The 16,193-nt window shown below is 41.5% G+C and overlaps 1 protein-coding gene across 1 annotated transcript in view; it reads right to left on the bottom strand.

The window, feature by feature from the left end:
• The window catches only part of LOC121942083 (protein sidekick-1-like), a 268,045-nt gene that overhangs the window by 101,239 nt on the left and 150,613 nt on the right, over positions 1-16,193 (bottom strand). The window contains exons 6-7 of the mRNA XM_042485177.1: positions 11,384-11,410; positions 3,095-3,197 (exon numbers count right to left, since the gene is read on the bottom strand). Coding sequence (XP_042341111.1) covers positions 3,095-3,197; positions 11,384-11,410 — 130 coding nt within the window. The remainder of the gene's footprint in view (positions 1-3,094; positions 3,198-11,383; positions 11,411-16,193) is intronic.

Raw genomic sequence — 16,193 nt, 5'->3', positions numbered from 1 at the left:
ATGCAACATTTTTCTTCTCATAAGCAATCTGCACTAAAATTTGCAACTGATTTACTGGAACAACAGGACCACAGCTAATTATGTAATCAGCCGCTAGAACTGCCTTCCAGATGCATTTTGTTAAAGGACATCTTAAAAGACTTAGTTTAATTATGGGATTTGTCCACAAACAGTAAGCTATGAAAATAATTAAAGTAGTGATGCAAATAGGAGCACTCATTGATAAAACATCATCACAAACATATTAAAACATTGTTAAGGCTGCAATTAAACAACAGGAATTAATTATTCCAGTGCCAATTACTTATAGGATTAAAATAGTAATTGGGTTCTTGGTTAGAGGGGTTGGTAAAAACCAATGTATCAAGAGTCATTTTACAAACAGAAATTAGTCAGATGGAAAGACATAAAAGAATGAAATCAAAAGGCTGCGTGTGAAATACAAGTTACTGTCACACTGAACAAGTGAATTCTTAAATATATATATATTTTAAAGATCATTAATGATACCTTCTTTTGATTTGTTATGATTGAATTTTTACTTCTACAAAGGTTTTTGTTTTTTATTTCAATAGCAATCACTTTGACATGACATAACATGGCACTAACAAGGGTCTTTTTAAGAGATGTAGAGGAAGTGAAAACAAGCTGGTAATTCAGCCAAGTTAAAGCTACAGCTTTTACCTGTGGGAAGGCCATTAGAAGCAATTTAAGAGGACAGAGGAACACGTTTTTTCCCTCAAATAACCTCTCTCGTGTACTTCTTTGTGAATATAATGACAGTTTAAGCAAATATGACAAAAAGTTAATTTTATAAAGTTTCCAACTACAGCTTTATGATGTATGGTACAAAGTTTGGCTATATGATATGGTGAGACAAGGAACAATTTGTCTTTTTTGATGATTCTTGCATTTCTGTTTCTGTTGTGGATGTTAATAAGCTCAGTTTAGTACAAGCAAGAGACTACATACCATTATGTTTAAGAAGTTACGTAAAAAGTGAGTTGGATGAATGTGCAGCCAAATCCACTTATTATGCAGTCCAACTGTAAATAATGAAATATCACACAAAAAATGTGTTTTGCTTTTTCTGTGGATACAGTTGAGAGTACACTGCTTTCACTCTCAGACGATACACCTCCAGGTGTAGACAAAGTCGGAAGAAAAAGTAATTAAACTCACGGCGAGGCTGATATGTCAAAATTTTAATGTGCTTACTCAGTGGGTCCTGTCCACAACAAAAGAATCCAAAATGTACCCAAAGACAGAAAAGCTGATTTTACAGCCTCTAATATAAGGCCGACTGGCACAGCTTGAGCTCAATCAAACTCCTAATTATTTTAGCACTCTACTAGGACTGCATTGGTGCATATGACTGATTAATGGTTAATGGATGTGGATAGCAGATGCTTTTAGACTTCAGCACTGCACTTGATTTCACTGATCATGCTCTTCTTTCTCCCAAACTTCAATGGAATAGTTTCTCTCTTTCAGTTGTTCCCTGGGTACAGAATTCTCTCTCTAGAGTGAGCATCTTTCAGTGGATTCTCTGATATCAGAAATAGTCCCTGTGGAGTGGGTTGTTTCTGGAAGAAGAAATGCAGGAGACTCTGAGCTAATTTGTCTGCACTTGTAATACCAGTAGAGTGGGTTGCAAAGACCCAATTACATGGAGTTAAAAGAAAAAATACTGGCCGGAGCATATTTCTCATTATTTGTATGATGGGAATGAATCCTGCTGTTGCTAAGATTTTTCTTTTTTAAACCTACTGTAGGTATGTTCTTATCTTCTATTATGTGAATGATATGATTCAGCCACTTGTTTTTTCATACTGTACCTGGATGCTTCCCTGTGGTCAAGTGCTGGTCAAGTGCTGCTGAGACACGTTTAAATGGACTTCAGCTCTCACTTATCGGAGCAGCACGCCTAGCCCAGACTAAATAACACAATCCAACAAAAACCTTGAGCAAAGAAAACGCAGTGAAACACTGAGCTCTGAATAACACCTGTTGGGATCAGAAGATTCAGGCTTTCAGGGCTTTTATCCGGTCAAAGCAACCTCAGCCTCACTTTTCTCTCCAATTAATGTTGGACTCATGCAAGGACATGCCTCTGACAGCATATTACAAAGTGCAGGGTATTAATAAGGTTCTCCTTGTGTATATACTAGGATGTAACTCTGGCTACCTAAGATGTAGTTCTCTTGCAGGGCAGTTGGCTGAACTGTAGTACGCTCCCAAAAGAAGGCAGAAAAATGGCCAAACAGTTGCTTCTCCAGCCCCTGGCATTGGATTCAGATTATTCAGTATGTAATACAGAAAACACCACAAGTCCCACAGAAGATATATATATATATATATACTGTAGATAACCTGCACTCATGCCAACCCCTATGACTTAAAGTGTTTCTTTTTTGTGAGAGAAGAGTCTATCCCAAACAGTTGTTTAGAGGAAATAAAAGGACACACACTACATGCTGTGTTCAAAACAAATACTGTGTTGTTTAACATAAAGTACACATAAGCTACAGCTCAGTTGTCTTTTCCTGACACAGAGGGAGGTCGCAAAGTGTTTATCTTAGAGATGAGCGGAAACTGATTTTGGCTCTGTTCCTTGCAACTCTTAAACTGAAGTAGAATTTATTGTTGTTTTGAAAAACATCTGTTGAGTCAGAGTAGACTGCACCCCCTGTGTCGGTGTGTCTGTCTGTGTGTGTGCATTCGCGTGTGTGTAAGTGTGAGTGTATATGCAATACTTGGCATGGGCCACTGTGGGTTTGTGGGTGTGTTACGCTTCTCTGCTGATATCAGATGGGACTTTGATCCAACTTCTGTTTAACTTAACTTGGTACTGGTGTGTGTGTGTGTTTATGTGTGTGCTGTGTGCACTGTGTGTCTGCGCTAATACTAGGGGGACAGACTTGCTGAGCTACGAGTTTATGTGGTGTCCTCTAATTGCCCTGGAAGAAAACAGTGCTGTCTGGCAAGAAAGGAATTGTTCGTGCTTGTGTGTGTGTGTGTGTGTGTGTGTGTGTGTGTGGGTGTGTGTGTGTGTGTGTGTGTGTGTGTATGCGTGTAAATAAAATAAATTTACCTTGCATTTGCAATGCACTCCAGCGTCGCCTCGCTGCCTGCCACCACTGTTGTGTCTTTGGGTCCGATCACGATCGCCGGAGCCACTAGTTCCGACTCAGGATCTGTGACAAAGAGGGAAAATATGAGAGGCCATAAATCACACACAGCAGCATAGTCCCAAACACAGACCAAAAGAGTCTCTCACTCACACTGCTATACAGTTTATATAAACATATTCTCTATGTACTTACTACTTTCAATACACAAATATACGCACTGTAACACTGTCCTTTGTTTTATTTTATCTCACGCCGGGCAGACACTGTACACATTTAGCCTTACAGTATTTGACTCCCCGTTGATCTAAAGGCTAATGTCATCATGAGCCTGAACTTTAAACAATCTAACTGTTGGACATCAGATTCAGAGTTTTTTTTTAAGTAGTAATATCTTATGTTCTGGCTAACTGTGGTGTTGACTGAGACTGTTCTTTGACACAGATAAAACCAGCCCAGTAGCAAGAATAATATGTTTGAATGTTTCACACATATGACGTAGCTCAGATTACGTGCATATGACCTGAGTTTCTTATAAGGAGGTGGATAGATGGCATGACACCTTGGAGAGATAGCTGCCAAGCAGCAAGACAGCAGCATATCACTGTTTGAGACCAACAAAAGTGGATGTTTTGTTGCGACCAAACAAGGTACCTTAAGCCAAAAACATGATGTTTTCCTGCCAACAATTATTCCGACGACTGGGAGGATAAAACTAATCTTTGCTGCAAAACAGGCAGACCAAATTGTCTCCATTTTCAGCCATCTACGGGTCAATATTCGTCTTATTTTCTGTTTAAAGTAGAATTGTACAAAGTAACACTGCTTTTATTCTCTTTTGTCAACCTTTTTGAGGATGCAGTTAGCTTGATTTTTCTCTGAATTGTCGAGACAAAACCAATTGGATGGTGTTTTTGTGCGGAGTGAGCAACAATGTTGTGAGCAGTCGATCAAACCATACAATATGAGAGTAGAAGCCACACTTTTGGCCTTGAGGTGTGATTAAATCTTACTCAGCACACAAGATTAATGAAATTTGTACAGCTTAACACATGCACAAATATGCTCAATAAAAATACATGGGAGAATGAAAGTACATTGTATGTAAGCAGATTCATTAAAAAAAGTAAAAGAGAGTTATAAATGATAAAAGAATGATAATATAAAAGAGAGGATAAAAGAAAGTGACTGACAGTGTGTAAGAGAGGATGACAGTGTAAGTGATTGAGTGTCAGACTGACCGAAAAAAAGAGTTTGAATGAAACATTTATTTCCACTACTTCTGAACTGCTCTTGTCTCTTATCCCAGACATATCCCATAATTCTCTCTTATAAACAATATCAGTCTTTGTCAAACACACCACTGTTCTGTCTGAAACACATTATCATACAGGATATAATGATGTATTGGAGACAGAACGATGGTGTGTGTGTGAGTTACAATGATAGTGTTTAGGGAAGAGTACAATGGTGTGAGTATGTGAAGAATGATTTATGGGCTAAAAGGTGTGTGGGAGAGTATGGTGGTGGTGGTGGTGTGGTGTGGGTGTGGGTGGTGTGTGTGTGTGTGTGTAGGACTGTGATTGTCTGTGTGTTTGAGTATGATTTATGGAGGGAATGGCCTCTCGTAAGAAAAGGACACTCCAGGATTGTTATCAGTTTGAAACATCTGCTCAGCAAAATAGTATGAATACAGCATGATGGGCAGATAGAAAAAAACTTTTTTTCAGAGTTTGTGAAGCGTATATATGACTGCGATGTGTGTGCACTGGTATGAACATCATCGGCCTTCCCAGGGATACACTGAACCGATGAATAAGGGAGGAGTAAGGACTACAAATTAACAGGCTAGGTCTGATAGGGTGGGGTGGAGGGAGGGGAAGTTGGGGGGTATGGAGCGAAGGCAGGGGGAGGCGAGGAGCAGCTTTGATCTCCCCTTTGAAGGGAAGGAGGAAAAGGTGGTAATTAACTCGCTGCTCTTTATTCCTCCTTCTGATTCTCTTCTCTCTTTTTTTTTTAATCGGAAAGAAAGAGCTGAAAAGTCATATCCCACTGTCACACGGAATAAGACATGTGAGAACACGAAGACAGGCAAATGATAGCGTGCTCACACACACACACACACACACACACACACACACACAGGCACACGCACAAATGCACGCACACACTCGACTGTCTTGGCACTCACTGACGCTCTAACTCCGTGTAGAGGTTGACTCATTAATGGGGAAGATAAGTGAGGTGACACCAAAGAGAGCGATGGAAAGTAATAGTGGAGGTCTCTATCACTCTCTTACTTTTTCTCCATAACACACACACATACCATACAGACGCACAAATCTGCTTTATGTCTTTAATTTCATTGTGCAGAGAGCAACATCTTTGAAAGGTTTGACGTCAGAGAACTGAGGATGGTAGCAGCGGAGGAGTGGGTGGAAGATGGAATGAGACGAGGGATGGTAGACAGGCAGAGGTAGATGTAGAGCAAGAGGAGAGTGTCCATTAGTTGTCCACTGTGGGAGGCAGAGGTCAGTCAGGGGAGTAGCAGCCATCAGTGGAGCCTTAATGGCAGCAGCGACTGCCAATAATGAGCGGAGGGGGGCGCAAACCCAACCTGTTAACTCGGGGCCGTGAGTCTGAGGGGAGCCGACAGACAAATCAGGACAGCGGGAACACTGGTATGACATGGGAGAACAAGGCGGGGGAAAGAAAAGGGCTCAGAGGAGAGAGATGGAGCGTGTATGTAGATGGGGGACCGTGCAGATGGTCTTCTTCTTCCTGGAGTGACAGACATGATGGTAGACGTAGAGGGGAAAGCAAAATGCCATATGGTTGTGTGATCTGCACTCCTCTTTTCTCTCTGTCAGCGCGTCTAACATCCTCTTTCTCTGGGGAAATCTCTATCATTTCATCTCGTCTGTATCACTCATTCCCTGCTGCCTATCTTCCCTCCTTCCCTCCCTATCATCCTCTTATCTCCTCCTTTTTGTTGTTTAAACAGGGATTATTAAATTAATCTTCCTCAACCTAAACAAGGATAAATATTCAAACTGGCAGCCAGTGTTATTGTGGCAGCTAAAAGGCTCCCTGTTAAGATTCTACAAAGAGAGTCCAGAAGTTTAATCTAACTCTATTGGATTCCTCATTTAGCAAATGAGAAACACCATGTGGCAGAGAGAGGGAGAGCAGGAGTGATAGAGGGAAAGGGAAGAAAAATGCAAGGCAGGGCTGTCGTATAACGAAGCAATATCAGAACAACAACTTGGGGCTGAAAAGCTTCAGTAAAGAGAGAGGGATAATAATAAAAGGAGAGCTGTTAGGCCAGTTAAAAAGATAAATCAACATAGATGAGGATAAAGCATACATTTTGTGCCTTTGAGCACATATATGTGGTGAAATTTAGTGCCAGAGAGGCGTTGACGCATTGCAAGGTTACAATGCTCTCCTCAGTGTTATCATTGCTGATTGACAGTTAAGTGCTGCTGAGGTGACACTGCTGTGTGTGTGTGTGTGTGTGTGTGTGTGTGTGTGTGTGTGTGTGTGTGTGTGTGTGTGTGTGTGTGTGTGTGCATGCATGTGTGCGTGTGTGTGTGCGTGTGTGTGTGTGTGCGTGGGATTCAGAGGGAAGTAGCAAAATCCTAAATTAAATCAAGGATGGGAATGATAAAAAACAAGGATGGTTAAAAGGATTGGTGCAGCTTTAGGGCAGGAAGAGATAGAGATGGATAAATAGAGAGTGAGAGAGATAGACGGAGAGAGAGAGAGAGAGAGAGAGAGATGAAAGGCTATTCCATCCTCAGATTAGAATGTAATCCCTCTTCGAATGGATTCTCTCAGATTACAGCTTGTTCTCCTATTAAATCTGTCAGTCACTCCACACACCCTATTGTGTCAGTGAGTCAGTTGGTGTGAGTATGTGTGAGTGTGTGTGTGTGATCTTCCTATGATTTCAGATCTGTGTGTTTTAAGCCTTTCAAACAAATCTCTGCAGAGACCTAGAGAGCACAGGGACCGGCTGAGCACATACACATCTCTTTGCATACACACGCACGCACGCACGCACACACACACACACACACATACACAAGCACACACACACCCACACACACCCATGCACACACACACACTTACACAAGCGCACACACACACGCGCGCGCACACACACACACACGCACACACACACAGGAGGAGGCTGGAGTTAGCTGACTGTGTATTAATAGAGTTGTCAGATATGTGTCTGCAGGGTTCACAGCCAACTAACACATATCACACTAAGACGGCACACACAACAGAGAGAGAAGAAGAGTTTGAGAGAAAGAAAGAGGGTGCGCTTTCAAGAGAGTAAAGTAAAAAAAAGTTGGAAAATGAGGGACACTGGATGTGAAAGGTTAAAGAAAACGCAGAGGTTTCTTTAAATATTCGAAACAGTTTCTTGGAGGGTATACAAAAATAAATGGAGGGGAGAAGGTGATCATTTGCTGATCTCTCTTGAGAGCACTGCATGTGTGTGAGAGTGGGGCGAGTGTTTGTGCGTGTCACCGCGCTCATTAATGCTGCATGCTGACAGCTAAGTGTCATCGTCTGACTACACTTGCCTTAGAATGCCAATATAAAACCACAAGCCAAGGCATGCAACACACTGACACACACACACACACACACACACATGCACGCACGCACACACACACACACACATGTAAAGCCACACCAAACCAAGAGTAGAAGATCCAAGCCCCAGGGGGAGACAGACACAGACAATGGGAAGCAGTGAGAGGACCGAGAAAGATGCCCGATTTTAAATATTCATCTTTTCCTTCAGCTGCCAAACCCTCTATCTATCTCTGTCATCGGGCTACACAGTGATGGAGGGAGGAGGACGGAAAGACAGGGAAGACAGAGAGGAAGAAACAAGAAACATGTAGCAGTAATGGAGAGGCAGGGCAGGAGTTAAGCTCTCGGGAGTGCTCAATGATTATTTGATTAATTTCGAGGATTATATTAGTTGCGGTATTTCGGCTGCTTGACAAAACCCACAATGACATAATGAGGTAACATTTCATCACCATTACACTGGAATAAGGGCATGTGCAATTGCTTCATGCCTGCAAACTTTTTTGGTACAGTGAGGAAATAAAATATATATTTCCCCCGCCAATAATTCTGAACTCATCGACACATGACAGTGGCTCAGGGGAATAATTCTCCCAGAGGAAATTAGGCACTCAAACATTTACACATGATTATTATGCTAAAAGGAAAAAAAGGCTAAATGTCAGTGTTTCACAAATGTAATGATAACAGTATGTACCCATTTAGGAATGTTATAGCAGCACTCTGTGTTCTCTGTGACTCAGTGTTTACGTATCAGCAGAGATAAACACTCTCTTTGCGCCAGTTCAAGTGAGTGCAAGAGGCTGCTTAAAAGCCGTGTAGAGAAAGACGGGCACCTAGGTGTGTTTTAGCCAGGTAATTGACTCTCAAGTGGTGCTGCAGGGAAAATTAGTAAGCATGTTTGATGCAGGAGAATGAAATGAACCCCGTGAGTTAGTTCAGTCAGCTTGAGTCCGTTACTACACTAACATGGCATACTCCTCTTGCTGCACTGTCCTGCGCACCTGTTTTCATTACGGCGCTGTACTAATGCCATCAGTGCTCTGCTCACTTTTTGCTGCCATGCAGCTCAACTGAAAGCGATGCTGACACCAGTGCTGCTGCTGCTGTTCATGTGACATCTCAAAAGACCCACCTCCACTCCAGTATCCACCTGCAAGGCATGGAGTTAAAGCTCCTCGAGATAGGGAGTAGGAAGTTATTATCATAACTTCTCACTGACAAGGAGCCTAGATGCCAAAAATAAACTCTGATTTAAAGCCCCATTATGCAAGAATTGGCATTTTTGTGTTTGTTCTGGGGGTTTTTTTTGGTCATTTTTGTGACCCTACAGTTTCAGAGTGGTAGCTCTCTGTTGTAAATACAAATTGTGCCTGCAGGTTGTAAACTGTTTATATTGTCCTGACCTAAGCAGTAGTGACTTGCACGGCTAACAGGAAACAACAACAACAATTTCACAGTATTGTGTACTTTGGATGACTGAGAACACCAATACCTGTATCTGTATTAGTGTCTGTTTAACCAACTAAATTATCTGTATCCATATCTGTACTTAGAATGAATGGAGTTTAAATTAGTAGTGAATGTGATTTAAACCATAAAAGTTGTTATTTTAAGCAATAAATTGATATGGGTTGATCAGAAATTGTTATATTGATTATTTATAAGACAGTCAGATATTTTTTTTATAACAAAAGCATGTGATTGGACAGCTATCCCCTAAAAATTACATTATCTGTTTTGGATACTCATTTCATGCAAGTCCTAGGCTCAACCCTAGTATGTGCATCCCTGCCAATGTTATTTATGAACGATTGCAACATAGGCTGTGTCCTTATTGGCATCTATTCCATCTCACAGAGTCTCATGGACAGCTGTACACATGCATCTGTTGACAAGCTGAGGGATTTGGAGCCAGCAAATGTGAGATCAGAAGCTGAAAAACCATGTCGACTGACAGGTAGAGTAATGTTATCGGATTTTACACAAATATGACTCTGCACAGTTGTAGACATCAGCAATGAACACCAAAGTAACAAAAAACAAATGACATAAAAGAATAACAGTTTAAGTTCTTTCTGGAATGCCAATAGCTTGCTATGCAAATGTGACTTTTGGCATCCTGAAAAACCACAAAACTCTGTGAGACAGATATGACACTGATAAGATTAAAGCCTACATCTCAGTTTTTCATAAGTAACATTGACAAGGATAAACAATCTGCTATCAGCTTCAGTTGTTTTTCCATCACTACAGTTTACATCAGGACAGTTTTAAAAGGTTTGCACCCCTGCATTACTTCTCTCAATTACAAAGTACAATACATTGCTAATGAATGAGTTTTGGATTTTTACAACAGTTGTTCTTCACCTTTGCCACGATTTCTGTGGTCATAATACTGAGCCAATGTAAGCTTGCTTTCATAATACAATTATACAACAACTTTACAACACTTGGTGGATAAAGCTTAAGTGGGGGAGACTGTGGCTCAGGAGGCAGCGCAGGCTGTTCGCTAACTGGGAGGTTGAAATTACTCCCAGTAGTTGTGCCATCAGTGTTTGATTTATGTATGAATGTATAAAAACTGAGAAGCAGGTGGCACCATGTATGGTTGGCCATCAGTGTGAATATGTGTGTGAATGGGTAAATGTAAAAAGTAATGTGAAAGTGCTTTGAGTGGTTGAATGACTAGAAAAGCACCGAACAGGTGCAAGTCCATTTACCATTAAGTCTACAAGCACAAACACAGCGGGGGGGAACGGGACTAACGATTGTAATGACAAAGATGACATTTAAAGAAGCTTCTACTCAGTTGGTAGTGTGGTGGTGTGTGTTGTAGTGTCATAAACCATTACACTCTTCTCTCAGGAGATGCTCACTCGACAAAGTTACATCGTCAAAAAACAGGCATTTGGGACATGGAACAGGAACGTAAAATGCACCTCCTATAACAAGTCAGTTTACCATCTAAATATTGTTGAAGCTGTTATTTTAAGGTAAAAAATATTTGCATTATGTTGCTTTAATAATCCAATCCACATAAACTGTCTCACCGGATTAAACAACCTGAGGTTTGGTGTGATGTACTCCTTGTCTATTGTTGCTATAATTTACAAGGAAAATAAACAAATGTTGCCACACTGATAATGCTAGCTAGCTGTAGAAAAGAGACAAACAAGCAAAGCTTTCCTTGTTGGACTTTCCAAGGCTATACTAAACCAAATGAAGTTGTATACTGAATATAGTGTGTGCTGAATAGATGATGATGGATATCAGACTATTTTACATTATTTCAAAGAGATACAGGCCTACAGCAGGCTGACTTTGAGGTTAGAGGTTTCACGCTGTAGGTCTTTTTTTTTTTACTGGCCAAAGGCTAAAAACAGGTGGACCAGCTTTTACAGCATGTACCCACCACTGCTGCCAATGTGACCCCCAGCAAAACATTTAGCTGAGCCAGCCTTAGCTCTGACCTCCTGGTGGGAGTAAAGGGTCACAGCAATATTTGTCTCTGCTTAGATAAAGATAGGGAGGGAGGGAGAGAGAGAGAGAGAGAGAGAGAGAGAGAGAGAGAGAGAGAGAAGGAGCCAGAGCAGAAAGAGCAGGGAAGATAATGTAAATGTAAATGGGTTCTTTACCTGTTGACCCGCGGTTCTTCTTGCCAACTGTCCATCAGCCAGAGAGAATGAGATGAAAAGAAGTGGGACAAAAAGGGAGGAAGGCAGTGGGGGTGGGGGGAGGGGAAACAGGAGAGATATAATTTAGATTTCAAGTGTTTCCTCAGGGTGCAGCAAAAAGACACATTTAGCAAACACACATTAAAAAAGCAAAAGAAAATACAGGCTTTCACAAATCAGCAGCTCTTAGGCGTCTCAGAGTTGAGTAGGCACACAGGAAAACAGACCCTCTTCTCTGAGAAGGAGGAAAAAACAAATACAGACAGAGAGCAAGATATGGATGAGAGAGAGGAAGAGGCAGAGAGGAAGAGGGAACGGCATGTTATCATGGAGTCCAGAGGAAGACAAGCTGTTTGCAGCCCATCCATCAACTGCCAGCTACTAAATTTTGTCTCTCTCATTCACTCTTTTTTCTCCCCCTCTTTCTCCCCCCTCTGCCTTTCTCTCCGTGTTTGTCATAAGTCTGGAGGTAGCAAGACTGTAGGCTGTAAGAAAATGATGGCATTGACATTCTACTTGCAGAAAATCTACATTCACTATTCATCTATCAATACACTACCCGTCCGCACTCCTATTCAGCTACTCAGCCACTCACTCAACTCTTGAATGCTGGGTGTCTGTGAATGTATATGCGTTTTAGTCTGAGTGTGTGTGTGGTGAAAAATGTGCATCAGGGCCCTTATTCAGATTCGGACATATCGCATCAGCATCAGCATCAGCGCGCACACACGCACGCACACACATACACACACTCACGGTGTTCAGTATGGGATAAGTGATGAAGAGTGAGCAAGAAGCTGACCAGGAAGAAAAAACTGCAACAGAAAAGCTGCTATGAATTGTAGTGAACAAAGCTGAGGGAGGGGGAGGAAAAACACAAACAACTGTTTCCACATATCTGATGAAAATACAAATTATGTTGTAAACGAGGGTTATTACTGAACATAAGTACTTCCTGTTACCAATCAAAATGTGTCCATAGAGTATCCAAAACTGACAAGTGCTCAAAGTTGACATTAAAGGTCAGATCTGTCTGATTCCTCTTTTTATTAAATGACTGTCAAAACATTCTTTTTTCTTTTTTTTTTTCGGACAGATTAGATTTAAACTCTGTTCAAACAGAAGTCCAGTTAGCTGGCATACATGGATGGAGAGGCAGAAGGTGGGAGAAAATGAAGAAACGTACTGGGTGGTAAACAAACGCATCATCACGCATCAACGCGTATGATAACTTCATTATGTTGACAGCTGCGGAAAAGAAATCTGCTGTTATGCTTCATTACATGAAAGGTTACCCATGAAAGATTACTGTAACAATTATTTTCATTAGAAACAACAAAATACCAAAACAGATGCATTTTGCTAATTTCATGACTTTCCCAGGCCTGGAAACTTGATTGTTAAATTTCATCACTATTCCAGGTATTCCATGATTGCAGAAACCGTAAATTTAAAGCTTTGGACAAAGCTCTACATTTATCTAAACGCTGATTAAATGTGTTAGTGACATATTAACTGGTGAAGTCACTCATTTTGACACTGCATATTTTTTGGTAGCTACCTTATCCAAATACTGGAGATCCTGGGTTGTAACTGTAAAGTTTATCATCCTAAATTATTGAAAAGATGAGTGAAAGTGGGAGAATATGACTGCTGAAAATGGTGTGAAGCGATCCATCAGAGGGAAGATGGACTTGGATCAGATCCGATAAAACTTGGCTTGGGTGATGCTGATGCACAGGTACTGTACACATAATACTGTTCTCTAAAGATCACGGCACACTGCTTTGTTGAGAAACATAAATTTGAAAACTATTATTTATTGTAGCTACATGTTTTGAAACAACAAAAAACAATGCATGTAGACCATACAATGATTTTCCTCAGACTCAAATGCACAGTGATTTTTTTAAAGGTATCTAACAAAACATCAGAGATCACAGACCAAAAAAAAAAAGCCCAGACTAATCGTAAACACACCTTAACATAGCCGTTTAACTAGAGCAGAGTTTGTGCCATTAAGTAGCAGTATTGGGAAGTCTATTATTTTGGAGAGTCTGAAAGAGGGTCAGCGCACACAACACACACACACACACACACACACACACACACACACACACACACACACACACGCACGCACGCACACACACACACACACACACAAATGCCCACTGACACACAAACAGACACATGCAGGCTTTGGTCTGGGGGGCATACAATTCTGTGCGTGTATTCAAATGATGTGTCATACTGAGTCATCCTCAGTTTCAAACGGGAACAGAGAAACAATGGGGACATCAGGGGACAACAGAGAGACAGAGTCTGAGCTAGTGTGTGTGTTCACAACACAACAAAGCATCTGACGTTCGTAGCCCTGAACCCACTAAACATATTTTTCAGTAACTTTGACTTCTCTCATTGTTTGAAATGCTTTGGATAATTTCTTGTCTTAATCAATGTGTTTATTGATCCACTGCAGAGATAACTGCTGTGGGTGCAGGCGGATGAAACTTTACTGATCTGACTCTTAGCTCCAAATTAATATAAAACTGGCTACTTCTCAGTACGGAGGTTGATATTAATGTGATGTGTTCCAAATGCAGTTTGAGTGATGTGAAAATAATAAGTGTGTGCCTAAGTGTGTCTCGGCCTTGAGTGTGATTTGTATTCATGAATTCACTATTGTGTATTCAGCTGCCTGAAGGACCTACAAACAAGCAGGTCACCATGTCCTCTGTGTGTGTTTGGCACAGTGTGTGTGCGTGCTGGGTGTCTATGTGTTTGTGTGAGTACAACAGGGAGTAAGTACAGTATTTGTGCGTTGTGTCGGCTATTCAATACAACAATCCAGTGTGCTGAGCCTGTCCTTTGATGTGTGTAAAAGCTATTGTTGCTATGTGTGTCATGTCTTACTGTGTTCCCTTCCCAGCTGACCTGTGCAGGTGCTGTCCCCAGCTGTGGGTCACCTACCTCCCCCCATCTTCAACGCACAACACAAACAGCCCCCCCCCCCCCGGCAGGCCTTTCTTTCTTTCCATCTACAAGTACATACAACCAGACACCCCTTTGCCCTTGGTTACAATCTATTTCTATTCTCCCAATCCACCCACGTTGGCATCCACTGTCACACTTCCCCAAGCAAAAGGATAGTTTTTTAGCAACACATTTGGGTATTTTCTTTCTTTCTCTCGGCTGTTTTAAAACCCAGAGTTCAACCTCAAAACCCTTACCATTCCAATTTACCCTGTCAATCTCACTCTCCTTTCACTCTGGTCCTTGCTCTGGAACACACACATGCACGCACGCACGCACAAAAACTGACACACCTATTTGAAATTCATATGTAAAACTCCAATTTCCAATCCTCACACATTCACAGAGAGAAACACAAGGACGCATGGACCCTATCTACACACACACACACACACACACACACACACACACACACACACACACACACACACACACGCACACGCACACACAAAAAACACACACACACACACACACACACACACACACACACACACACTTGTGTCCGATAAAATAATAAGCTGGCTGGAGTGTTGACCTAAGACCTCGGAGAAATTCCTGATGGACCCAGACGGTAAATTTCGTAGTCCGTATGCTCCCTCTCCTGATACCCAGTAGTCTGTCTCACTTTGTAAATCTGTCCAGAATTCAGGAGAGTTATCATTTATACACAGCGTATAAACAGCAGCAAGCAGGTTTACATATTAAATCGTAGTTTTCACACAGCTCTACACTCTGCAAACCCAAAACCTGTGTTTTGCTCAGATTCTCCTCCTCTCCATAAATGTGGACTCTGGGAAGGTTACATCTTCCTGCTGTCTGCTTGTCTGCACCAAAACACTAGAACCAGTTGACCTTTCCAATTTACTATGTCAATCATGCCCACACGCCTGCGCACTTACACACACTAACACACACACACACACACACGTGCGCGCGCACACACACACACACACACACACACACACACAGCTAGTATGCAGAGCTCAGCCTCCCATACACATCCAGGTAAAAGTTGGTGTCAATCATCCTTGTATGAATCCCAAATGTCACCAGGTTTTGACATTCTCTTTGCTCACTGTTGGGCAGAAAAAAGGTTAGCTTATCCTCGCCTTTCTTCCCCCACTTCGTTTTTCTCCAACACTTACATAATTTGTGCTCTCCTCTCTCCTCATCTCGTCTCTTCAGACTTTATTTGTGCCCAAACACCTGCACTCAAATGCACACTTCAGGTAAAAAAAACCCAAAAACAATCCCTTGTTAAACATTACCTCTCATTACCCCAAGAGTCTCACAAAGAGCACATAAATGAGACGGTGAATAAAGCTGCGCCATTTAAATTGATAAACAAACATCCAGCCTTAAAAAGAAACAACAGACGTTTAAGGGACACATATTAAAAAGAAGGAAACAAGAGTGCCATGTTTCATTACATGGCACTCTCAATAGGAAATAAATGTAAATGTTCAATTCATACTGTGAGTCTAATGATGGCTTGAAAAAAAGGAGATATCATTTCCAATTCAAAAGAAGAGTGCTGTTTTTCGCAAGTTTGCGCCTCTGATAAGAGACAGAGAGGAAAAAGTAGGAAGCCTCTGATCTTGCAGAAATATTAAGAAGGCAGGAGAGAGGAAGTGAGGGATGAAAGACATGGATAAGACAATGAAAAGTTGGAGCCAAAAGGTGGGGCTTTAAAAGGCAGTGATGTGGTGCTGCTGCGTGCCCACCACCTCAGGGTGAA

This window comes from Plectropomus leopardus, chromosome 4 (assembly GCF_008729295.1).
Source record: "Plectropomus leopardus isolate mb chromosome 4, YSFRI_Pleo_2.0, whole genome shotgun sequence".
NCBI classification, from domain to species: domain Eukaryota; kingdom Metazoa; phylum Chordata; class Actinopteri; order Perciformes; family Serranidae; genus Plectropomus; species Plectropomus leopardus.
Note: the sequence above shows the minus strand (reverse complement) of the source record. Positions and strands in the feature narration are given on the sequence as shown.